The sequence below is a fragment of the Somniosus microcephalus genome, chromosome 14 (genome assembly GCF_052327205.1).
Source record: "Somniosus microcephalus isolate GS21.2 chromosome 14, FLI_Smic_1.0, whole genome shotgun sequence".
Taxonomy (NCBI): Eukaryota; Metazoa; Chordata; class Chondrichthyes; order Squaliformes; family Somniosidae; genus Somniosus; species Somniosus microcephalus.
In genome coordinates, this window is record NC_141000.1 from 94,124,931 (window position 1) to 94,150,891 (window position 25,961).

At 44.9% G+C, this 25,961-nt stretch overlaps 1 protein-coding gene across 16 annotated transcripts in view; it reads left to right on the forward strand.

The window, feature by feature from the left end:
* The window catches only part of abi3bpa (ABI family, member 3 (NESH) binding protein a), a 365,809-nt gene that overhangs the window by 101,745 nt on the left and 238,103 nt on the right, over window positions 1-25,961 (forward strand). For 12 of the 16 annotated variants that reach the window (XM_086006965.1, XM_086006953.1, XM_086006957.1 and 9 more), the window contains exons 7-8: window positions 18,689-18,752; window positions 25,525-25,614. In XM_086006965.1, the coding sequence (XP_085863091.1) occupies window positions 18,689-18,752; window positions 25,525-25,614 (154 nt within the window). The remainder of the gene's footprint in view (window positions 1-18,688; window positions 18,753-25,524; window positions 25,615-25,961) is intronic. The other 4 variants (XM_086006969.1, XM_086006954.1, XM_086006956.1 and 1 more) reach the window with 1 other exon arrangement.

The window sequence follows — 25,961 nt, forward strand, 5'->3', positions numbered from 1 at the left end:
AACGAATCCCCAGATGCCCTCTCACGAGGGATGTGTGCCAGCGCCACCGGGGATCGGCTACAGACCCTCCACAACGACCTCTGCCACCCAGGGGTCACGCGGCTGTTCCACTTCAGAAAGTCCCGCAACTTACCCTACTCGATTGAGGAAGTTCGGTCTCTGACCAGGAACTGCCGCACTTGCGCTGAGTGCAAGCCTCGGTTCTACCACCCTGATAGAGCCCACTTAATCAAAGCTACACGGCCCTTTGAGCGGCTCAGCTTAGATTTCAAGGGCCCCCTCCCGTCCGTCGACCGCAATGTTTACTTCCTGAACATTGTGGACGAATACTCCCGTTTCCCATTCGCCTTCCCCTGCCCAGACATGACCAGCGCCACGGTCATTAAATGCCTCAACAGCCTGTTCTGCCTGTTCGGTATGCCGAGCTACATCCACACGGATAGGGGGGCGTCCTTCATGAGTGAAGAGCTACGCCAGTACATGCTGTCCAGGGGTATCGCCACGAGCCGTACCACCAGCTACAACCCCCGGGGTAACGGCCAAGTGGAGCGAGAGAACGGGACAGTATGGAAAGCAGTCACTCTAGCTCTAAGGACCAAGGGCCTCCCTATCTCCCGCTGGCAGGAAGTCCTCTCAGATGTGCTCCATTCGATACGGTCGCTATTGTGTACTGCCACTAATGCCACGCCTCATGAACGAATGTTTAGCTTTCCCCGGAAATCCACCTCAGGCGTATCCATGCCGTCATGGCTCTCCACCCCAGGTCCGGTATTCGTGCGAAGGCATGTGAGGGGCCATAAGACGGACCCTCTCGTGGAGCCAGTGCACCTACTCCACGCCAACCCCCAATACGCGTATGTCCGGCACGCCGACGGAAGGGAGGACACCGTGTCAATAAAAGACGTCGCCCCAGCCGGTAACGACAACAACCACGGCAATAGCAGCAACAACGACCACAGCAACTCTTACCCACCCACTACTCTTTCATCACCCCCGGAAGAACATCGACCAACGGCACCCCCACCAACTACCCCTTCAACAACCCTGGCGGCACCCCCGGCAGAGACCCAGGAGGCCACCGGGGACACCCAGCCGACACCCGCGACACCACAACAGCCACGTCGGTCGCAGAGGACTACCAAACCCCCGAACAGACTAAATCTATAGAAGGGGTGAATGTGATGAAATATTCCATTCATCACTGCCTGTGACTGTGGTTGGTTTCAGGTTTCCCCTCACCATTGTATTGCCTGTGACTGTGGTTGGTTTCAGGTTTCTCCTCACCATTGTATTGTATATTGGAATGTATGGAATGTGTTGTGTGTAGGGCTCCGCCCATACCGGGCCTCTATGTAAGCCAGCTCAGTCTGGCCTCATATCCAGTACTGCAGAGCTCCAGATGGAAGATACCTCTCTCCACTGCGTGTTATCTTCTAAGTTAATAAAAGCCTTGTTTTGTTCCGCTAACATCGAGTCTCGGGATTATTGAGGCACATCATACTCATTCTGAGAATAAATATAGGAGCCACAATGGAAACAAAAGCTGGCCAGAAAGACAAGCTGGAGGAACTGGGACAGAAATTAAACTTGGCTCGAAAGCAGAGATTGCTGGAAGAGAGCTGGATGAATGTAAAATCTAGTTGGAGGAAGAGATCAGGAGACCATGATGGAAACACATATTGGCTAAGAAGAAATGGAGCAAGCTTTGAAGAGACCATAAGGAAAATAGGATGGTTATGAAGACAGGTAGAGAACATTTAGAGAACTCAGCAAAATACAACAGAATATCTACTTGTGTATCTGGGATGAAAGTGAATGAAACCAGGATTGAACACTGTAACCAATTATGGTTTGGTATCATGAATTATTGGTTGAATAATTTATGTTTTTGGTGTCAATTTATGTAATTATGCTCATCAGAAGATGGTTTATCATTCTTAGCAGTGAACAGAGAGTTTTATATCAGGCTACCTAGCTTAGGTTGAGCACCACAATCCCTGCATAATAAGACATCCGTTTAAAACATCTTGAAGACATCAGATACCTTTGTTGGCCTGAGGTAAAGCTGACATGAACAACCTGTTGCCATAGATATCCCAGCAGCGGTAATTTTATGAGCCCATGCTTGAACATTAAAGTTATGGAGAAATCTTAGTATTTTTTCATTCTGGTCCTACTACAGAAATGAGTAGTGACATAACCAAAAATCATTGGGCCAGAACTTACTGTCAAAATAATGGCAAGGCTAATGGTGCTCGCCATTATTTATGGGTAAATGGTACAGCAACTTTAGGTGAGCAGCAGATATGTGATTAAATATGAATATCCAAACATTGCTTTATGAGTTGTGCTACTCTGCCGTTAGCGTCACGAAAACGGCATCTTGCTGTAGTCTCCCTGGTATTTTTTTGCCGTATTTGCCCATTAATTGCCTATTAAATTTGCCATAGAAAGTTAAGTCTTGTTATTACAAGTGGAAGTACCCTTTTAATGACGTGACTGTCAATCAACCTCTCTGGCACCGAAAATTAACTATTAGACGTGTAGAGTCTCATTCCTTCAGGTTTTGAATTTTTCAGGGAGATTTTAAAGCTGTCAAATTTTAAATTACATTTTTTTAACTTTTCCTTTCTGTCTCTTTTTCTCTCTCCCTTAATCCAAGCTTTCTTTCCCTCTCTTTGGCTGAGTTTTTCCGGGGAGTCAGCGGGCGGGATCGGTGGTGGGTTGGGTGGGAAAATGTTTTTCTTTGATAGTGGGTCAGGAACCCGCTGCAACGTGCCTTTCCCAATGTTGGGTCTGTCAGCACTGAGCAGACCTGACAGGCAGCAGCGGGCGACCCAATTAAACTCATTAGCATCTAGTTGACAGAGGATTACCAGGCTTTTTTAACTCAGCTTTTGACTTGAACTTAATGACCACGGGAACCACACTGTTTGCGGACCATGTCTGTTGCCCTGAGGCAGGAGTTCAGTGGCCATTGCTCCAGCTGATTATTTGACAGCTTCAAATGTACAGTAAAAGCTCCCACCTGACAGATCATCACTTTCCTCAGCCACAAGCTGTTCCTCACTGCATTTCCACAACAGATTCTGCAGGCTTTCCACTTTCCACTCGCCGTCCAATCTTACCTCATTGGAAGCACTCTCTCACCATTGACAGAACATTTCTGCCATCTCTACTTCACCTGCCATCTATTCCATCAATATTGGTACCATTTATACAGTCTCACCTTGGTCCTCAGAATCAGACCACGATCAGCAGCACCAGGCACACCAGCACCACCAACAACAACACCAACCTTCTCTACAATCACCTAATGCTGCACAGGACAGAGGACATCAGCACCCGAGCACATTGCTGCCCTGGAGGCCAGGGATGGCATCACCATGGCCAGGTTTACTTCACTTGATGCTGTACACCCTGGCTACCACATGATACACCAGGTTGACACCACCCCACACCAACACCGTAAAGTATGTTCAAGCCATTCCTTTCACACTCATCACCATTGCGGGGGGTACCATTATGTCTCACCATTCACAGCAACTCACTAATCCACTTCCAAAGGTGCACACAAATCTGTCCAAGAATGCAATGTGTTGAAAATAAAGGTTTCAATGTTTGACAGCACATTAACAGAAACTTTACATAAACATTGGATAAAACACCCAAGTGGCTACCCTTGTTAGTTGGTGTGATTGCACTAGGATGAGGGTGAGTGGGAGGGGTGGCTAGTGAGATGGGGATGTGATAATGTAGATAGAGAGAGGGATGGGTGGAGGTGCAAGGTAAGTTGGTGTGAGTAAGGATGTGCAGGAGTAGGGTAGGGAAGGCAGAGAGATGGGGATGTGATGAGTGGCACAGCAGGATGAGGTTGAGTGTGGCTTTGCAGTAACGTTTCGTGATCTACTGAGATCATTGAAAGGTTTGCGCCACTGCAGCCTGGTCCTCCTGACCACATCCCTGCTTGTGTCCTCCTCTGCAATGTGTTGATCTCCTGGGGAGGTCTCTTCCGCCCATTGGAAGGGTGCAGCTGGTGTGCCTGGTGATCCTGGCTGATCGTGGTCAGATTCTGAGGACCAAGGTGAGAGAGTATAAAGTGCACCCATGCTGATGGAATAGATGGCAGGTGAAGTTGAGAAGACAGAAGCGATCTGTCAATGGTGGGAGAGATAATGAGATCAGACTGCATGGAGACTTGTGTAAAGACTTGCAGCATCCTGACTCTGTACTGGGAATACAGTTTAGAGATGCAAGTGCTTAAGGGAAAATATCTGAATCAGCTGGGAGCTTTGACTTAACATTTGAAGCTGTCAACTCATTAGCTGATTCAATGGCCACTGACCTCCCACCTCAGCTGCACAGACGAGGTCAAAGCACAGCAGGAAACCAGTGGGAGACCTGTGAAAGTTAAAAAGCTGGGGGGAAAAAGCATTGTTAAGTGGCTGTAAACAAGCCACTAATGATTTGAATTGGGTCCCCCGCCGTTGCCTGTTGGGTCTGTTCAGCGCTGGCAGACCCGACATCGCGAAATGCAGGTATGTGTGTTTTGGCAGTGGGCCCCTGACCCACTGTCAATCATTTTAAATTTCACAGCTGACCCGCCACCAATCGGGTCCGCTGAGCAGCAGCAAAATCGTGGCCTTACAGTCTCATGGACAGGATGAGCTTGAAAAGGGTAGTAGGGATGGAGATGGGGATAAACAGCAGAGAGAAGGCATTTCAGGGCCAGAGTGGGTGGGAGGCTAGCAGGGGGCTTGGACCTGGATACAACAGAAAAAGAAGGAAGTGGCAGAGGCAAAGGAATCCAAGAATTCCTTGGACTTAGTGTTTAAACTAAGGGTGGAGGGGAGTGGAAGAAAGGTTTGAGGAAGTGGTTGGCCATTGAGAAAAGGAGCCTGGAGTTATTCTCACCCTCCAGGATGATCCTGGAACAGTGAATGATTTTGGCTGAGGAGAGTGAAGTACAGGCGGGCAATCAGAAGCAATGGCCTTGTTTGATTTCCCCCCCCCTCCATTGCCCAGGGATACTAAAGCCATCCGACACAGTGCTGATTTCAGCTGACTCAGCCCAGACCATGAATTGAAGCTAGCACCTTCCCGAGTATGACTCAGTGCCCATCAGGCAGTGCATTGATCCAATGCAACCGAGGTAGCTCTTCATCATTTAATTCAATCATGTGTCATTTAAATTTGATAACTGACTGGTTACAAATATTCGCAACCTATAAATAAGTTGACTTTGACTGTGAATAGCTTGTTGATGTCACAAGGGTGATTGCATGTCCTTTAGCCAGCGGCTCAGTGATAGCACCCTCGCCTCTAAGAAGGTTGTGGGTTCAAGTCCCACTCCAGAGACTTGAGCACATAAATCTAGGCTAACTCTGAGGAAGCACTGCACTGCCGGAGGTGCCATCTTTCGGATGAGACGTTAAACCCTGTGTGCTCTCTCAGGTGGACGTAAAATATCCCATGGCACTATTTCTTAGAAGAGCAGGGAAGTTGTCCCCAGTGTCACGGCCAATATTTATCCCTAAATCAACATAACAAAAACAGATTATTTGGTCATTATCACATTGCTGTTTGTGGGAGTTTGCTGAACGCTAATTGGCTGCCGTGTTTCCTACATTACAACAGTGACTACACTTCAAAAAGTACTTCATTGGCTGTAAAGCGCTTTGGGGCGCTCGGTGGTCATGTAAGGTGCTATATCACTGCAAGTCTTTCTTTCTTTTAGGCATAAGCATTTTCATTAATTGGGAGTTTGGATTTACATTCAGACATCTCACATTTCAGATGGTCCAAATCTGAATTCATCGTATTACATAGAGTTTAGAAACAGGTCTTTCAGCTCAACAGGTCTATGCCGGAGTTTATGCTCCACACAAGCCTCCTCCCATCTTACTTCAATTCATGTTTGCTGTCTGATAAATAAGTGGTCTCTGACATTGATGGATGAAATTTTTTTTCAGGTAAAAGGGAAACGGACATCAAAAACAAATATCCCTATAGAATGCCAGGAAAATACTTCCAACTATTCACATTCACTAAATGATCAAAAAAGAGTTTTGGACCACCGTGGAAATGGATCCTAGGATAATTGACTGGGAAATTAATATACAGATTTATTAGAACATTCAGTAACTTAACTATCCTCTATGGAAACTGGGTAAATTAGTTAACTGAATGGAGGAATCAGCATGAAATGAGAATGAAAAACAATCTATTTGGTAGTCAGTCTTTTCCAGTTCCTGGCAACAGAAACTTACAAAACCTCTGAATGGCACCACATGTGCTGAACAGATTAAAAAATCAGCAAACGGTTACACTGCACAGGCACAGTGGTAAATCCAAGTCTGAATCATCTGAATTGGGCCAACGTTCAGATTTTTTAGATTAAGTCCAAATTGGACTCATTTGAACTGCTTCAGAGTCAGAAATTAATTCCCAGCTCAGCCAGGGAGATAAGCAGATAACAAATAAAGCAAAATGAAGTTGATTATGAGCATGAAATCTAAATATGGTTGAAATGTGACACACTTATTATTATTCATTTTTCCAAGTACTTTGGGACATACATTATTGCTATGACAAGTTGGCTCATCAGGAACAATGGTTTCTCCCTAATTATATCTTAAGTCTACACTTTCAAAAATAGTCCATTCATTGCAGTGTATTTCAAGAGCAAAATGATCTTCATGCTCGGGGAGGGGCAAACCCAGGAACGGCCCATGCGCTCCCATGTTCTTGAACATTCCTGTGCTGGTGGCGAGACAGCCTAAACGTGCTGCTTTCTGTGGGATCAGGTTATTTAAATGTATAACATATGCTCCCAGCACAGTTTGAGCCTCGTGTAGGGGACATTGGGAAGGAGGTCTGCACACTTTTTAGAAAAAAAAGAGCAAATTGGGCACAAATCCTGGGGAATTGTGTTTGGAGTTCATTGAAATATTTTTGCATCAAATCATGGGCTTTAATGAGGTTCGTGCATGAAATCAGCACAGGCACTTCAGCTCAGAAGATTGGGGAATTGCAGCCTTGAAAGAAGCTGGGGCTGGAGCTGGAGCTGGGGCTGGAGCTGGGGCTGGGGCTGGGGCTGGGGCTGGAGCTGGGGCTGGGGCTGGAGCTGGGGCTGGAGCTGGGGCTGGAGCTGGAGCTGGAGCTGGGGCTGGGGCTGGGGCTGGAGCTGGGGCTGGAGCTGGGGCTGGGGCTGGGGCTGGAGCTGGGGCTGGAGCTGGAGCTGGAGCTGGGGCTGGAGCTGGGGCTGGGGCTGGAGCTGGGGCTGGGGCTGGAGCTGGAGCTGGGGCTGGAGCTGGGGCTCCACTCCCTCTGCAGGACCAGGGAATATGCTCTTTTTAACCTTAAAATTAATAACTTTATGATCAGAATCCAAATGTTCAACTTGGCTTATTACCCTTTCTTCATCGGTTAGGAAGAAATTGAATATTACCTTCCTCTTTGTAAGTTCCGTAACCTGCTATCTAAGAAAAGATTCTTCAATATTGTCCCACATACATATATTGGCCCCGCTACAAGTTCCAGTAAATATCAGGAAAAGTAAACCCTCATGATTACAAGTTAGCACTTAGCATCAATCTTATGATGCTCTACAGCAGTACATCCATTTATTTAATTGTGGCCTGTAACATATTCCTACCACTATCCTTTCCCCTTTCTGATCCTCCAGACGAACCCAAGAGATTCTGTACCAATTCCGATTTCCTTTCTCTCTGCAACATGAAAACCTTCCATGATATAGAGTGTCACCCCATCCCCTTCCTTTTCTTTCTATTATTCCTCAAGTGCACATACCCTGCAAAATTGTCCCCCAATCTTCCTTTAACAAGGTTTCAATGGGGGGAATTTTTCAGGGGGTCAGCAGGCGTGATCAGTGGTGGGTCGGGTGGGAAAATGTTTTTTTTTTGACAGCGGGTCAGGACCCCGCTGTCAATCCACCGCCACGCGCCTTTCCCAAATGTCGGGTCTGTCAGCGCTGAACAGACCCGACACGCAGCGGTTGGGGAGGCAATTCAGGTCATTTTGACCTTGTTAACAGCCCATTAAGAAGTATTTTGAGCTCACCTTTACATTTTCGAGGTCACCTATGGGGTCCACGCTGCTTGGGGATCACGTCAGGTAAGCAGGTCGGGAGTTGTATGACCATGGAATCATCTCATTACTTGACAGCTTGAAATGTGCTATAAAAGCTCCCATCTCATAGCTATTCACTTTCCAAGCTCAGAAGCTGTTGCTTACTGCATTTGGAAGACAGATTGAGCTTTATGCTGGTCATAAGTGTTTGGAGTAAACTCTCTATCACCTCATTGGAACAACCTCTCTCACCATTGACAGATCGCTTCTGTCATCTTACCTGCCATCTATTACATCAACATCGGTGCCCTTGAAACTATCTCACCTTGGTCCTCAGAATCCCACCAAGATGAGCCCCAACACCAGCAACACCAGGCACACCAGCAGCACCAACAACAACACCAACCTTCCCCGCAATCAACTGATGCTGCACAGGACACAGGGCATCAGCACCCGACCACATTGCTGCCCAGGAGGCCAGGGATGGCCTCACCATGGCCAGATTTACTTCACTTGATGCTGTACACCCTGGCTACCACATGATGCGCTAGGTTGGTACCACCCCACACCAACACCATAAAGCATCCCTACAATGCCCAAGCCATTCGTTTCACACTTCTCACCATTGCAGGCGGTACCGTTATGTCTCATCATTCACTGCAACTCACTAAGCCAGTTCCAAAGGTGCACACAAATCTGTCCAAGAACGCAAAGTTTTGAAAATAAAGATTTTAATATTTGACAGCACTGTAGTGGCGCTTCTTACAAGCACATTAACAGAAACTTCACATGAACATTGGCTAAAACACACAAGTGCCTACCCTTATGTGTTGTTAGTTGGTCCTCAATAAACCAACCCTTGACCCCTCCATCCTTGCAAACTACCACCCCATCTCTAACCTCCCTTTCCTCTCCAGAGTCCTTGAACGTGTTGTCGCCTCCCAAATCCGTGCCCATTTTTCCCGCAATTCCATGTTTGAATCCCTCCAATCAGGTTTCCACCCTTGCCACAGTTATGAAACGGCTGTCATCAAAGTCGCAAATGACATCCTTTATGACTGTGACAAAGGTAAACTATCCCTCCTCATCCTTCTTGACTTGTCTGCAGACTTTGACACGGTTGACCACTCCATCCTTCTCCAACGCCTCTCCACCGTTGTCCAGCTGGGTGGGACTGCACTCGCCTGGTTCCATTCTTATCTATCTAATCGTAGCCAGAGAATCACCTGCAATGGTTTCTCTTCCCGCTCCCACATCGTCACCTCTGGTGTCCCCCAAGGATCTATCCTTGGCCCCCTCCTATTTCTCATCTACATGTTGCCCCTTGGCGACATCATCCGAAAACACAGCATCAGTTTCCACATGTACACGGACGACACCCAGTTCTACCTCATCACCTCTTCTCTTGACCCCTGCACGGTCTCTAAATTGTCAGACTGCTTGTCCAACATCCAGTTCTGGATGAGCAGAAATTTTCTCCAATTAAATATTGGGAAAACTGAAGCCATTGTTTTCGGTCCCCGCCACAAACGCCATTCCCTAGCCATTGACTCCATCCCTCTCCCTAACATCTGTCTGAGGCTGAACCACACTGTTCGCAATCTTGGTGTCATATTTGACCCTGAAATGAGCTTCCGACCACATATCTGCAGCATAACTAAGAACCCCTATTTTCACCTCCGTAACATTGCCCGTCTCCGCCCCTGCCTCAGCTCATCCGCTGCTGAAACCCTCATCCATGCATTTGTTACCTCTGGACTTGACTATTCCAATGCACTCCTGACTGACCTCCCACATTCTACCCTATGTAAACTTGAGGTGATCCAAAACTCAGCTGCCCATGTCCTAACTCGCACCAAGTCCTGTTCACCCATCACCCCTGTGCTTGCTGATCTACATTGGCTCCTGGTTAAGCAACCCCTTGATTTTAAAATTCTCATCCTTGTTTTCAAATCCCTCCATGGCCTTGCCCCTCCCTATCTGTGTAATCTTCAGCCCCACAACCACCACCCCACAACCCCCCCCGAGATATCTGCTCTCCTCTAATTCTGCCCTCTTGAGCATCCCTGATTATAATCGCTCAACCATTGGTGGCCGTGCCTTCTGTTGCCTAGGCCCTAAGCTTGGAATTCCCTGCCTAAACCTCTCCGCCTCGCTACCTCTCTTTCCTCCTTTAAGATGCTCCTTAAAACTCACCTCTTTGACCAAGCTTTTTTCTCCTTATGTGGCTCGATGTCAAATTGTTTTTTTCTTTTAATACTCCTGTGAAGCGCCTTTGGACATTTTACTACATTAAAGGTGCTATATAAGTACAAGTTGTTGTTGTATGATTGGACTAGGATGAAGGGGAGTATGAGGGGTGGCTAGTGAGATGGGGAAGCGATAATGTAGATAGAGAGGGATGGGTGGTGGTGCAAGGTAAGTTGGTATAAGTAAGGATGTGCAGGAGTAGGGTAGGGAAGGCAGAGTGATGGGGATGTGATGAGTGCACAGCGGGATGAGTTTGAGTGTGGCTTTGCAGTAACATTTTGTGATCTACTGAGCTCATTGAAAGGTTTGTGCCACTGCAGCCAGGTACTCCTGATGACATCCCTGCTTATGCCCTCCTGCGCAATGTGCAACCAGGCTGCGTGGTCTCCTGGGGAGGTCTCTTCCGCCCATTAGAAGGGAAGAGAACCAACCCATGTGCTGTGACTCCCTCCATAAGGACTTGGGAGAGGCTGGGTGCAGCCATGAACCTCTGTGCAGTGCTGGTCACTGTTTGCAGCACCTCAATGCTGTAGAGCACTGACAGCACAAATGTCAAAATAAATTTGACCGTGGTCCCTTTAAGGAAACCGGCTGATGACACATCATCAAATGACGTCATCAGACTCACTTCCTTCAATTGGCCTGGAAACTCGCTGGGTGGGCTTAACAAGTCCAATCAGGGGAAAGTCATGGTGGAGGCCGGGATGGAGCCAACAGCGGGGCTGAAACCCGCCACCGACGTTGCCCGCCACGGACCCGCCGAGGTAGGGAAAATCATGGCCTAAGATTGCACTAGATGATAAATCATGTCCAATTTGGAATATAAAGACCTACTGGCCCATCCAGTCTGTCCCATATAATTGTGATATCTTGCCAATCACAATTATATGGGACACGCCCCACCCCACCCGAAGCCATGTAATCCCTGATTAATGTTAAACGGTACCTACCTCTTGTACGTGTTGATCTCTGCCCCAGCCAGAAACAGGTCCAGCTCTCGTTTGAATGAATTGAACGAATCAGCGCTCATCACATGAGCTGGCAGTCTTTTCCACAGGTCTGCTATTCTCTGTGAAAAGAACCACCTCCTAACATCTAACCTAGTTCTGCCTTTACATAACTTGAGATTGTGACCCCTGGTCCTCCCTAACCTATTAAGTTGAAACAATCTAATCCCATCATCATTTTATAAACCTCAATCAGATCACCCCTAGGTCTGCTTCAAAAACTTTCTTAAACAATCTGAAACCTTACGTTCTCTCTCAAAGATCCTCCGTAGCTTCCTGGTCTGATTTAGGTGGGTATAATCATTAGTGTCGAAGCAAGGTGATACATTCTATCACGTGGATCTTTCTCTTGGTCATAAGCTACATCCTCCAGCTTTTCTAACCCCTAAATTACAATCATAAAGCTAACTTCACTAATACCACTACAGTATTATTTACCCCACCTCAAAAAGACCATCCTCGATCCTTCTGTCAAATAAAACCCCATCTCGAACCATCCTTTCCTCTCTAAAATCCTTGAAAGAGTTGTCACCTCGTCATGCCCATTTCTCCCGCAACTCATTTTTTTAATCCCTCCTGTGCAACTTCCACTCTTGTCACAGCACTGAAATGGCCCTAACCAAAGTCACGAATCACCATCCTCTGTGATTGTGATCATGGTGCATTTTCCCTCCTCTTCGACCTTACTACAGCCTTTGACACAGTTGCCCATGTCATCCTTCTCCAGTTCCTCTCCTCCATCATCCAGCTTTGTGGGACTGTCCTTGTATGTTTTAATTCCTAGCTATTCAAACACAGCCAGCATACCTCCAGCAATAACTTCTGATTGCCTTCCTATGCTGTCATCTCTGGAGTCTCCCAGCGATCAATCCTTGGTCCCCTGCTCTTTGTCATTTTCATGTTACTCCCTTGGTGACATCATCCACAGACATGGGGTCAGCTTCCATATGTTCACTGATGACAACTATCTCTCCACCACCTGTCAGCCCTTCGACTGCCTCTGTGATGTCACACTGCTTGATTAAAGCTCAACGTGGTAGGACTGAAAACATTTCCTGCTGCACCCGTCATAAACTTCACTCTCTTGTCACTGATCCCAGCCCTTCACCCACCACCTTTGCAGGCTGAACCAGACAGTTTGCAACCATTGCACCCTGTTCAACCCTAAACCGAGTCCCTAATCCCACATAATCTCCATCACAAAGACCTCTTAATTCTACCTCTAACATTGCCTAACTTCACCCTTACCTCAATATCTTCACTGCTGCCACTCTCACAGATGTCGTTTGTCACCTCCAGAGTCAACGACTCCAAAACTCTTCTCACCATCCATAAATTCCAACTTGTCCAAAACTCTACTGCATATATCCTGTCACATACAAGCCACACTCACCCATCACTGATGTTCTTACTGACTTACATTGGTCCTCCATCCTTCAACATATTACATTTAAAATCCTCATCTTCATCTCTAAATCTTTCAATGGCCTAGTCCCACCATAAGTCCCTCCATGGGCTCACTCCACCCTATCTCTGTAATTTCCTTCAGCCCAAGTGTCCCTTCACCCAACACGTTGTTCTTCTGACACTTTCCTTTTGGGCATCTCCTCGCTCTTTTTTAACTAATAGAGAAGCTGTGTTTGTGTGTGGGTGTGTGCATGCATAAGCGCCAATATGTGAGAGGAAGGGAAAAAAATCGTATTCTGATTACACACCCGTTACAGCTTTTGTTTTGTGTCCTAAAACCTTGATAAAGTGAATTAATCGGAGAGGGAGAGAGACTTTCTTAATGTCAGTAGATCAATTAAAAAGCAACACTGTTTGAATTTTGAAGCCACTTAGTTATAGTACCTGCTGACACAAGTGTGAGAGAGAGAGAGAGAGAGAGAGAGAGAGACTGAGTTATAGAGACAGAGGCAGGTAGATACTTTCTTTCCTCATTGATTTATTTAAAAAAACAAATAAGTTGATATAGTAATCTGGGATGTAATATTTAAGTTATCCACCAGATGGAGCCAAATATTAAGGGTTCACATTCACCAGTTTTTAAGGTAATGGGTCATGTATTCAATGTCCTGGTACACCAGTTTATACGGTAATGTGGCATTGCATTATGGGTATGACTCAGAGGTGAATCCTCCATCTTGCCATCGTGCACTAAGAATTGTGTGCTTTGCTTGCAGCCTGTAAGAGATGTTTCTCTGCTACACCTGGTATATAACCAGTTGGGTTTTGTTCCTAATAGCTCGCTTCTCTCAGTTTCTGACCTTACCACTTGGATATCACAGTTGAATTTTGAGAAATAAACAAGGCTTCTTTGAGGGAAGCAGATAGGAAAGGAGCATAGAAGAGAGGAAGGGAGGAAGAAACAGGTTGAGAATGAGGGGGGCCTCTGGTTTTTTGCCACCTTCCCTTGTGATGAGCAAGCGGGATTGGGGATATAGTGGATGGAGGGTTAAGGGTGAGTGACGTGACAGCAGAGCAAGGGGGTGAAGAGGGGAAGTAGTTTAAAGGGGAAGAGCTGGGGGGCACGGTGGCATAGTGGTTAGCACTGTTGCCTCACAGCGCCAGGGACCCGGGTTCAAATCTGGCTTCGGGCGACTGTCTGTGTGGAGTTTGCACATTCTCCCTGTGTCTGCGTGGGTTTCCTCCGGGTGCTCCGGTTTCCTCCCACAGTCCAAAGATGTGCAGGTTAGGTTGATTTGGCTATGATAAATTGACCCTTAGTGTTAGGGGATTAAATACATGGGGTTACAGGGATAGGGTGGGATATGTGTCGGTGCAGGCTCGATGGGCCGAAATGGCCTCTATCTGCACTGTAGATTCTGTGATTCTGTGATTCTGTGATTGATGGGAGTAAGGGCATGGTAGGAAGAGCGCGGTATTGGGAAGTTGAAGCGGTAGAACACTATGGTAGCTAGGGGTGGAGGGAGGCATGAATGATTGGGGGAGGAGAGGAGATGGGAAGGAAGCTACTGAGAGACACCTTTACCATACAACCCCCATCCAAAATTCAGCCTGTAGCCATTGGTGTCTCTTTACCCTGCCACATCACACCATGCCACCTACCACTGCCCACTGGAAAGAAAACAAGAGAGTGAAGCAGAAGAGGATAGAGACAAAAGCAAAAAAAAAAGTACTAAAGGGGAGAGAGAGAAATATAAGGGAAGAGACAGAAAGAATCAGCAACACAAGGACGGCAGAGATAGGTTAAAAAAAGACCATATTCTGCACTGATCATGTGCAACATCAGAGGAGATCGACTATATGTACAAATCAGATGAGGACAGGGTCAGACTCACTTGTACAGGTAAGTACATTGGCCCGTAATTTGCGGTCAGTGGCGAAGCAAAGGCAATCGCCGTTGGCCCCGAAGATAGCTTCTCACCGAGATCTCGCAATCTCTGTGGCGAAAGGTTTGCCTTTTTCGACGTTCAGTTGATTTTAGCGCTCTGTAATGGGGATTCCCAGTGCGATGCTGCAGAATTCTCAGACAGGAAACCAGGAAGTGAGAAGCTGCTTTTATTCGTACTTTTAAAGAATGTTACAGAGAGCAAATTAAAGATTGGGACTCTCGTATGAGGATAAAATAGAAGCTGAAATACTATGAACAAACTTAAATAAATTTTTTAAAGTTTTTTAGAAATTGTAATTTTTATCATAATGGAAAAAATTGACACTCCACAAATATAAAAATTAGTTTTTCAGGGCCAGAACGTTTGTTTAACAGTCAGTACGCTGTTAAAACCTCAGTTACACCTATTGTAACAAGGCTTAACATTTAATGGGGTGTTTAACAGTGATATTACTGCGGAAAAGCCCACGTTTTCTGACGAAGGGTCATCGACCTGAAACGTTAACTCTGTTTCTCTCTCTACAGATGCTGCCTGACCTGCTGAGTATTTCCAGCATTTTCTGTTTTTATTTCAGATTTCCAGCATCCGCAGTATTTTGCTTTTGTTTTCATCAGTTTCACTGATTACACTGATTGTCAGCTGTGGTGGGTGGTCAACAGTGCAGCCAGCGTCGGAGCAGTGAATGACTGATCGCAACTTCAGGATTTGCACATTTAGATGCGCATGCGCTACATCCGGAAGTTGCGGTCAGTTTCAGAGGGGTAGTGACGGCGAACGTTGGTAGTTCACCATCATTACCCACCTCAAATTCTAGTCCAATACCTTTGTTTACTTTAGACTGATCTCCCCCACTGTCTGCAACAATGCAGAGAAGACGATTAAGGAGCCAAAATCTTCCTGACAAGAGAAATGCCTTTAAATGTATTGTTTACATTTGTACGGTTTCTTCTTTCACATACTGAAGACCAATAGAGTAAATGAATCCTCGTAGTTCGTGCATGGCACCCACATTTGTAGACCTCTTCTGATATTCTATCAGGATCAGATGCTTTTCCATTCTACTTCATTCTGACCTGTTCATTAGTTTCTTCTCATGTGGAAGGCACATCTATATTGTTATGGATAAATCACTATTGCATCTTATCCATGCTTCATCAGTGATGCTGGATAAATGCATTGGTTCTACATCATTGAAGGCTGCAGATAGCAGCACACTATTCACTAACAAAGCTGGGATTCTACAAAGGTGCACTTCAACATGTACTACACTGGGAAATTGAAGATAGGCTGATTAATTAATGAAATCTCCAAGTCTTCAAATTCATAAGCTGAATTGTCTGCCTCTGATGGCAAATAACTTTTAGTAGCTTGTCCAATAATGCTATCAATGACAAAAGTTCTAGCATGCATACTGGATTATTTCTATTCGTAATTTAAGTACTTTTTTCTTTGTCGATTATATAGTCATCTGTATTAATTCTGCCTGATTTTTTTTTTAAGAGTGAGATCCAAAGTTGACAATCCTGTTTGAAAGTTAGTCTGGAATCAAGCTGCAAGCTGACCTAATGAAACTGTTTCACTTGCAGTTGAGTTGCATATCAGATTACACATCGGAATATGCTACGTTGTCATCTCACCACCTGCAACAACAGCTGTGAAATAGTTGTATCAACTCAGATTGTCTCTGAACGTCCCAAGCAGCACTTGCTGTGTAACACTGGCATCAGATGGGCCTACCAACTGCTTCGGTGCTTGGTGTTATAAAGAGGGGGTGGGGGGGGGGGGGGAGGGAAATATGCCTGAGGTAGTCTTCATTCCCTGACAAAGAGGGGTTAGACCGCATCAGCATTAAGTCAACTTTTCTCTTTTTTTCTGCCCTCATTAATTATAGTTCTGTTTCCAGCATAACCTCTTTTTTTCCTCTTTACAAAGCCAGAGCGAGGACTCTGGGGAATTTCTCACAAAGAAATTGAGCTACGGGAAGCAGTCCAACATTGCAGTTGTACATTTTTCAGAATAATTTCTTAATTCATAACACGGACTCTTTCACTCGTTTCCTATATTTGAACCATCACTGTAATATATTTCACACCATTTATCATATTCACTGCTCTTAGTTTTGGCTGCACATCAGGTATTCCTTCTACTGGTCGGAAAAAGAATAGGGAAATAGTTTACAATTGCATTCTTTAGGTCTATGGTTGAAATGTGTATGCCACAGTGAACCCATTGAGGTCCCCGTCAATTCACTGACAGGAAGGTTAACTATAGTTTGAGCACTTCAGTGCAGTGCTGATGGAGTGCTGCATTGTCAGAGGTGCCGTCTTTCAGATGAGATGTTAAACCGAGGCCCCGTCTGCTCTCTCAGGTGGACGTAAAAGATCCCAGGGCACTATTCGAAGAAGAGCAGGGGAGTTATCCCCGGTGTCCTGGCCAATATTTATCCCTCGACCAACAGAACAAAAACAGATTATCTGGTCATTTTCACATTGCTGTTTGTGGGGCCTTGCTGTGCACAAATTGGCTGCCGCGTTTCCCACATTGCAACAGTGACTCCACTTCAAAAGTACTTCATTGGCTGTAAAGTGCTTTGAAATGTCCGGTGGTCGTGAAAGGCACTCTTTTTCAATGCAAGTTTTTCTTTCTTTCAAGACAATGATCTAGGAATTAACTTTTTGTGAACTTTTCCGCTGAGATTTTCCTGATACATCTGCCTGATTTCGGGTGGTATAGGGGTGGTAGGATGTATCCCAACTTCAGACCCCATTGTGCCATTTTTACAATGCTCACGATAACCAGAACTCAATTCTGCATGCTTTATTAACTGCAATACTTGTACGTCAAAGAGACGATTAAAAGCTTTTCCAAGGATTTAATTTAATTAGTTTGGAATGAATAACATTTTTCGAAAGCAAAATCATTGCGGATTTCCACTTTAGTCAGTGATAAAATCTTTAATTTTTGTGAATGCGCAAGAAATAACTTTCTAACCTTAAATGGCAAAGTACGGTTCATATAAATCTGCTGAGCAAATATCGTATAACAAGTTTAAAACCATGGCAGCAATTAACTTGTACAAAGGCAAGCTGGTTGGAGCATTGGTTACCAGAGAACTAGGCAATATGGACGTGTTCCAGCTGGTTTCACATTCTCTGGTTGAATCCAGGGAGATGCCACTTAATGCAGAGCCTGAAGGAAGCAGAGGTAGAAAAGGGAAGAGTAGTGACAGACTGGTGGAAAATCTTTACCAAAACGCACACAATGAAGAGTCCACACCAGACCAGCTAAAAATAATGAAGCTAATCTCCCACTAGAAAGAGAATGGGGAAAATAGAGAGTAGGAGGAAAATAAGATGAAAGGAAGCATAAGCAACATCCCACTAGACACAAGTCCACGTCATTAAAAAAAGCTTCCTTCAGATTTAACCTTTACACTGCCAGCAGTTTCACAAAACTCCCATCTCCTTTAGCTGGCTGATTCTATTTATTTTTGACTCACACTATGGTGCTGAAGAGCATTAATATTATATAATATAGTAATAAGCTTACTTAAGCATTAAAAATAGTTTTGTTACTGTAAAAATAAAACAATTACTAATGCTTCCTTTTGTCCCATTTTTCCTCCTATTCTCTGTTCTACCCTTCTCTATTTCTATTCTTTTGTATTTTAATCTTAACTTCTCTTTTTCACCAGTTCTGACCTTTCTTTCCTATTTTTCTAACATTTAAAGTCTTTTACTTACCTGTTTTCTTCTGCATTCTGTTACAAAAAATGTATAAAGCAGCAAATTAAAAGTGAAATGTACTTGGAATATTGAAAATGTTGCAAAACGTGGGCCTGTTTTTAAAAAATCTTTTGCCAGCATAATGCAATTGAATTTCTTTGATGTATACTTTTTATAATTTGTATCTGTTGATTAAAATTGTTAGCTAGAACTGAAAATCTGTGAAGCCCACTCATGAGGTAATTTGTATTTCCTTCAGTTACCAGGAAAGACTAATATTATAGGAATAAAAGACAGAAAGGATTTAATTTCATCCATTCCAGGTAAGCCTTTATAATATGGTAAAATTATTCTGTAGAATAATATTTGTATTGCAAGTTCTGGTAATCGGGAACAGCACAGCTGTTACTAGTAATCCAGAGGCCTGGACTAATGATCCGGAGACATGAATTCAAATCCCACCATACAGCTGGGGAATTTAAATTCAGTTAATTAAATAAATCTGAAATAAAAAGCTAGCATCAGTAATGGTGACCATGAAACTACCAGATTGTTGTAAAAACCCATCTGGTTCACTAATGTCCTTTAGGGAAGGAAATCTGCCGTCCTCACCTGATCTGGCCTATATGTGACTCCAGACCCACAGCAATGTGGTTGACTCGCAACTGCCCTCTGAAATGGCCTAGCAAGCCACTCAGTTGTAACAAACTGCGACAAAAAGCAGTAATAAGAATAAAACCGGATGGACCACCTGGCATCGACCGGCTTCGGACACGACAACGGCACACCCAGCCTATTCAACCCTGCAAAGTCCTCCTCACTAACATCTGGGGACTTGTGCCAAAATTGGGAGAGCTGTCCCACAGACTAGACAAGCAACAGCCTGACAAAGTCATACTCACAGAATCATACCTTTCAGCCAATGTCCCAGACTCCTCCATCGCCATCCCTGGGTATGTCCTGTCCCACCGCCAGGACAGACAAGAGGTGGCGGCACAGTGGTCGGGAGGGAGTGGCCCTGGAAGTCCTCAACATTGACTCCGGACCCCATGAAGTCTCATGGCTTCAGGTCGAGCATGGGCAAGGAAACCGCCTATTGATTCCCTACTGCCCTCCCTCAGCTGGTGAATCAGTACTCCTCCATGCTGAACACCACTTGGAAGAAGCACTGAGCATAGCAAAGGCACAGAATATACTCTGGATGGGGAACTTCAATGTCCATCACCAAGAGTGGCTCGATAGCACCACTACTGACCGAGCTGGCCGAGTCCTGAAGGACATAGCTGCCAGACTGGGCCTGCAGCACGTGGTGAGAGAACCAACACGAGGGAAAAACATACTTGACCTCGTCCTCACTGATCTACCTGTCGCAGATGAATCTGTCCATGACAGTATTGGTAGCAGTGACTACCGCACAGTCCTTGTGGAGACGAAGTCCCGCCTTCACACTGAGGACACCCTCCATCATGTTGTGTGGCACTACCACCATTCTAAATGGGATAGATTCAGAACAGATCTAGCAGCTCAAAACTGGGCATCCATGAAGCGCTGTGGGCCATCAGCAGCAGCAGAATTGTATTCCACCACAATCTGTAACCCTATGGCCCAGCACATCCCTCACTCTACCTTTACCATCAAGCCAGGGGACCAACCCTGGTTCAATAATGAGTGCAGAAGAGCATGCCAGGAGCAGCACCAGGCATACCTAAAAATAAGGTGCCAACCTGGGGAAGCTGCAACACAGGGCTACATGCATGCTAAACAGTGGAAGCAGCATGCTATAGACAGGGCTAAGCGATCCCACAATCAACGGATCAGATCAAAGAGCTGCAGTCCTGCCACACCCAGTCGTGAATGGTGGCAGACAATTAAACAACTAATGGGAGGAGGAAGCTCCATGAATATCCCCATCCTCAATGATGGCGGAGCCCAGCACGCGAGTGTAAAAGACAAGGCTGAAGCATTTGCAACCATTTTCAGCCAGAAGTGCCGAGTAGATGATCCATATCAGACTCCTCCTGAGGTCCCCACCATCACAGAAGCCAGTCTTGAGCAAATTTGATTCACTCCATGTGACAGTAAGAAACGGCTGAGCGCACTGGATACAGCAAAAGCTATGGGCCCCGACAACATTCCGGCTATCGTGCTGAAGACTTGTGCTCCAGATCTAGCCGCGCCTCTAGTCAAGCTTTTCCAGTACAGCTACAGCACTGGCATCTACCAGACAATGTGGAAAACTGCCCAGGTATGTCCTGTCCACAAAAAGGAGGACAAATCCAATCCGGCCAATTAACGCCCCATCAGTCTACTCTCAGTCATCAGCAAGGTGATGGAAGGTGTCGTCGACAGTGCAATGAAGAGGCACTTACTCACCAACAACCTTCTCAATGCTGCTCAATTTGGGTTCCGCCAGGACCACTTGGCTCCAGACCTCATTACAGCCATGGTCCAAACATGGACAAAAAAGCTGAATTCCAGAGGTGAGGTGAGAGTGACTGCCCTTGACATCAAGGCAGCATTTGACCGAGTGTAGCATCAAGGAGCCCTAGTAAAATTGAAGTCAATGGGAATCAGGGGAAAAACTCTCCACTGGCTGGAGTCATACCGAGCACAAAGGAAGATGATTGTGGTTGTTGGCCCCAGGACATCGCTGTAGGAGTTCCTCAGGGCAGTGTCCTAGGCCCAACCATCTTCAGCTGCTTCGTCAATGACCTTCCCTCCAGCATAAGGTCAGAAGTGGGGATGTTCGCTGATGATTGCACTGTGTTCAGTCCATTTGCAACTCCTCAGATAATGAAGCAGTTCTTGCCCGCATGCAGCAAGATCTGGACGACATTCAGGCTTGGTCTGATAAGTGGCAAGTGATATTTGCGCCACACAAGTGCCAGGCAATGACTATCTCCAACAAATGAGAGTCTAACCACCTCACCTTGACATTCAATGGCATTACAATCGCCGAATCCCCCACCATCAACATTCTGGGGGTCACCATTGACCAGAAACTTAACTGGACCAGCCACATAAATACTGTGGCGACCAGAGCAGGTCAGAGGCTTGGTATTCTGCGGTGAGTGTCTCACATGCTAACTTCCCAAAGCCTTTCCACCATCTACAAGGCACAAGTCAGGTGTGTGATGGAATACTCTCTACTTGCCTGGATGAGTGCAGCTCAAACAACACTCAAGAAGCTTGACACCATCCAGGACAAAGCAGCCCTCTTGATTGGCACCTCATCCACCACCTTAAACATTCACTCCCTCCACCACCGGCGCACCGTGGCTGCAGTGTGTAACATCTACAAGATGCACTGCAGCAACTCACCAAGGCTTCTTCAGCAGCACCTCCCAAACCCATGACCTCTACCACCTAGAAGGACAAGGGCAGCAGGCGCATGGGAATACCATCACCTGCAAGTTCCCCTCCAAGTCATTCACCATCCTGACTTGGAAATATATCGCCGTTCCTTCATCATCGCTGGGTCAAAATCCTGGAACTCCCTCCACTGTGGGAGCACCTTCACCACTCGGACTGCAGCAGTTCAAGGCGGCTCACCACCACCTTCTCGGGCAATTAGGGATGGGCAATAAATGCTGGCCCTGCCAGCGATGCCCACATCCCATGAACGAATAAAAAAATACATTAAAATGCACCATCTCACCAACTTTATAAACCTAAATTTTCAATTTGTAAAACAAAATTGAAAGAGAACAGTGATCCCCATTGTCTAATATTTCAATTGGTGTCACGGTTTAGTTTTAAGAAATGTTGAGGCATATTTTCTGACTGAGATTGTTCCTGTAAGAACACTCTGTGCTTGTGCTAAACTCCTATATGTGCTATTTTAACTCGGATTGTTTTTTTATATTTAATTTTCAATTTGTTGTGAACCTAGAAAAAAATCGATGGGTTGGGATGTTCATTCCATCCTGCAGGCAAGAAAACTCAAAACCACTCCAAAACAACCAGTCAAATGTTGTTGCACTCACCACAGCCTAGACATAGCTTTCAGTCTCAAGAATTATGCCATCAGCTATTTCAAGTAGTTACAACTTCCCTCTGAATGCTAGCAGTTTAACACGTTATAATTACCTGGAATTGCTCGTTTAGAGCATTGGCCTTCAAGTAACAGATAAGCAGCTAAAGAACGTCACTATCACATTCCAGACAATAGACTGCCCATTAGCAATACTATTGAGGATCCTTTATTATATAAATATGTTGCACTCCTTGCTGCAATGTTTTGTTGGTTTAACCCCATTCAGTCCTATTTCGTCCCAGCATTCAGGTGTTCAGCTGTGCGTAGGTTTAGGTCTGAGTTCCAGCTTTTATTTTTGATCAAAATAATCTATTTTATTTCATGTCCTGGTGACAACCTTCTTTGTCTTCAAATCATCGGCAAATTTGCAGCTACGTGTCCCAGCCCATCAAAATGATCAGAAACACTATGGAAACAAAGCAATAAATCACTGGCTTGGCTTGAAGCAGTGCTTTAAAGTCTGTTTTTTAACTTGTAAATTAACATTTGCTGCAGGTTTTATTGACGCACTGATGAACTTGTAGGTGTACGGCAGCGTGCCTTGCATTTGTTGCAATCTGAGTTCAGTGTTCAGTCACAAATCCTAAAGATGCATGTGAATAGATATAGATCATATCTATCTATCTACATATTGATAGGTATATGGGATATAAGCAATTGCAAGTATTCATGCATGCAAATGAATGCATATAACCAGTACTGGTTAATTAAATATAGCAAAGGTTTGGATGATGTAAAATTTTTCAGCAGTAATGATGCCCAACAAGCAACATTTCAACTTCGCCAGGGGCATAAAATTGGCAGCAGCAGATCGGCCACCTGTTATATACCCCGCCTGATTTTCCTTTCTACTGACTTCAGACCAGCGGCTGATCAGCTTGAGCCTGTTTTATGCTCCCACCGAAGTTTGAAGTTTTGCCTATAATCTTACACACCACCAGTTATATAGACCAGGTTGAATCCTCAGTATGTGCTGAGTTAGCTGATCTGAGCTGGAGCAGCTGCAGGGGCCACGACAATTGGCCTCAACTACCCAGAGCAGGGAGGGGCTTTCATCCTTGATCCACCGATTCCTGCTCGAGCGTGTGCACGCTCGAATGTTGGGCGAGACGGGTATTGGGCTCAGCTGTGATGGCACCTAATGCGGGAAAGCCTGCTGATACTCATTCCCTGAGCTCACACGTGAAAAATGGCCAATTGAATTGAACACCAGCGGGATGGCAATATCCATGGAACTGTACTCCGGTAGAGTCAAAGGCTCATATAGATTCAGGCGGGTGGGCTGCTTGCTCATTAAATGGCCTGCGTGAAGATGGCATCAGGTGCCAATGGGGTGGCCTAGCTGCCTGTTTATCCACACAAAATGTGAGTTGGATTTCTCCCCTAAAATCGTCATGTGCAGAAAGAGAAAATAGATTTTTTTAAACTGCAGATAAATATATGGGCCCAGATATTCCGATCGCAGGCCTCTTGCGGGCGGAGGACTATGATCTGGAAAAATCTGCGCCCTTACCCGAGGGCTCCTGGGAGGTGCACAGTTCCGATGCTGGGCCTCCCCAAACTGCCGGTGCACAGGGCCCACGTATCCCAGAGGCACAGGCAGTTCGCAGCGTCCCATGGGAATCTCCCTTCATACATTTGACAGGAAGACCTGTCAAATGTATGAATGGAGATCACCCCCAAAACATAGTAAAACTTTAAATACATTTTTTTTTTAAATCACATTTTTAAAATGACTTGAAATTACAATAAATTAACTATTTTAAACAAAAATTTAAATTTTTGAAAAAAATAATTAAAGTTTTTTACGGGGCTAAAAATAAACACCTTTTTTTTTAAGAAGTATTTTTAAATGATAAATCAGTGAAAACATTTTTAAAAAACTTTTTTCAACTCTTATCCTGGTAAAAGCAAGCCTTACGCCTGCTTTTACCAGGCGCAAGAATTGTAAGGTTTTCTGCGGGCGGAGGGTCTCCAAAAAGCGGAACTTTCCACCCGCAGAGGCCCTTCTCCAGGGCAGCCAGAAGATCTGTCAAGAGCATTCTTGACAGATTGGAAATGCCGGTTTTCAGCACATGCGCTGTGCATGCCTGAAACCGGTATTTCCGATGTCCCTACGGGTGGGTACACAGCAAGTACCCACCCATAGGGATCGGAATATCTGGCCCATGATCTTCTATGATAATTGTACTGGCCGCGCTAGACGTGCTCCTATCTAGTTATCCAGCAAGTTAAACACTCTATTCAAAATAATTCTTCGTGAAGCCGTTTGCTGTTTGAAGCCTTTACTTGAACAAATTTTGTGAAACTGTAAACAAAGACAAAGTATGTTTTGTACATAAACTGAGTACTATACATTCGATATTACATAAGATATAAACATATTTTCAACAGTAGAATAGACTAATTGTATAACTAACTAACATTTGGACTAACTTCTATAACTATCAAATATTAACCTTTTATAAACATAGTGTTATCAAAATACTACTCTGACAATGTTGCTATTATGCTAAGAAACAAAGATACTCACAGATATTGCGCTTGGCCTAACATATGAAATCAGATTACATTGGATTGTGAAACCCTTATGGAATCCTCCATTACTGCCAGGTTCTTCCTGGAATTCTACTTCCTGTGTTACACAGGAAGAAAGGTACGAAGGTCAAATGACCTCTCACAGGAAGAAAGGAACAAAGGTCAAATGACCTCACACAGGAAGAAAGGAACAAAGGTCAAATGACCTCTGCTTCATACAAACACACTGCTAACACAGTAACCACCACCAGAGGGTGCTACTGCATGTAAAAATGTCCAGAATGTCACATAATGTCCAGAACAATAATTATGCCAGAGGGCATACTATGTTTCCTAAAATGCAGAGAAAACATATACAACATTTTCTTTATAATACATCTCTCATTGTTACACACTTTTATATAGGTTCCAAAGTCAGTGGCAGAGAATTGTACCAGCGAATGGTTATACGCTGGCAATGTGTACATTAATGTATTCAAACAATAGCAACCATATATTTGGAGTTGTGATATATTTCTCAGGTAATTCTATTGCATTTCTAGGACGCAATAGAACGAATTGGAGACCGCATTTAACCAAAATGCCTGACGTTAATACGCAAACAGTCTTAGGTACGTTACAAATCTAAATATTTGCCTCTTTATAATCGATGTATTTTTGTCATACAGTTGTTTGGAGCACCTGCTCAAAGCACTCACGGGCTGAACATTTCTGCAACAAAATGTGTAGAAATAATTATTAATTGTATTGCCACTAACCAGCTAAACAAATCAGGAGTGCATGTTTCAGGATAGTGGACCCAGTGGGTCCTTTAGATCTTTCGGACATTGAGTAATATGAGTATATTACAGAGGGCAATATGAAGTGTATTCTGTACTATTCAACTTTGTATTGGGCCAATTGAAAATATAAATATATTATTACCGATGCTATGTATTCTGCATTTTAATAATTGCAT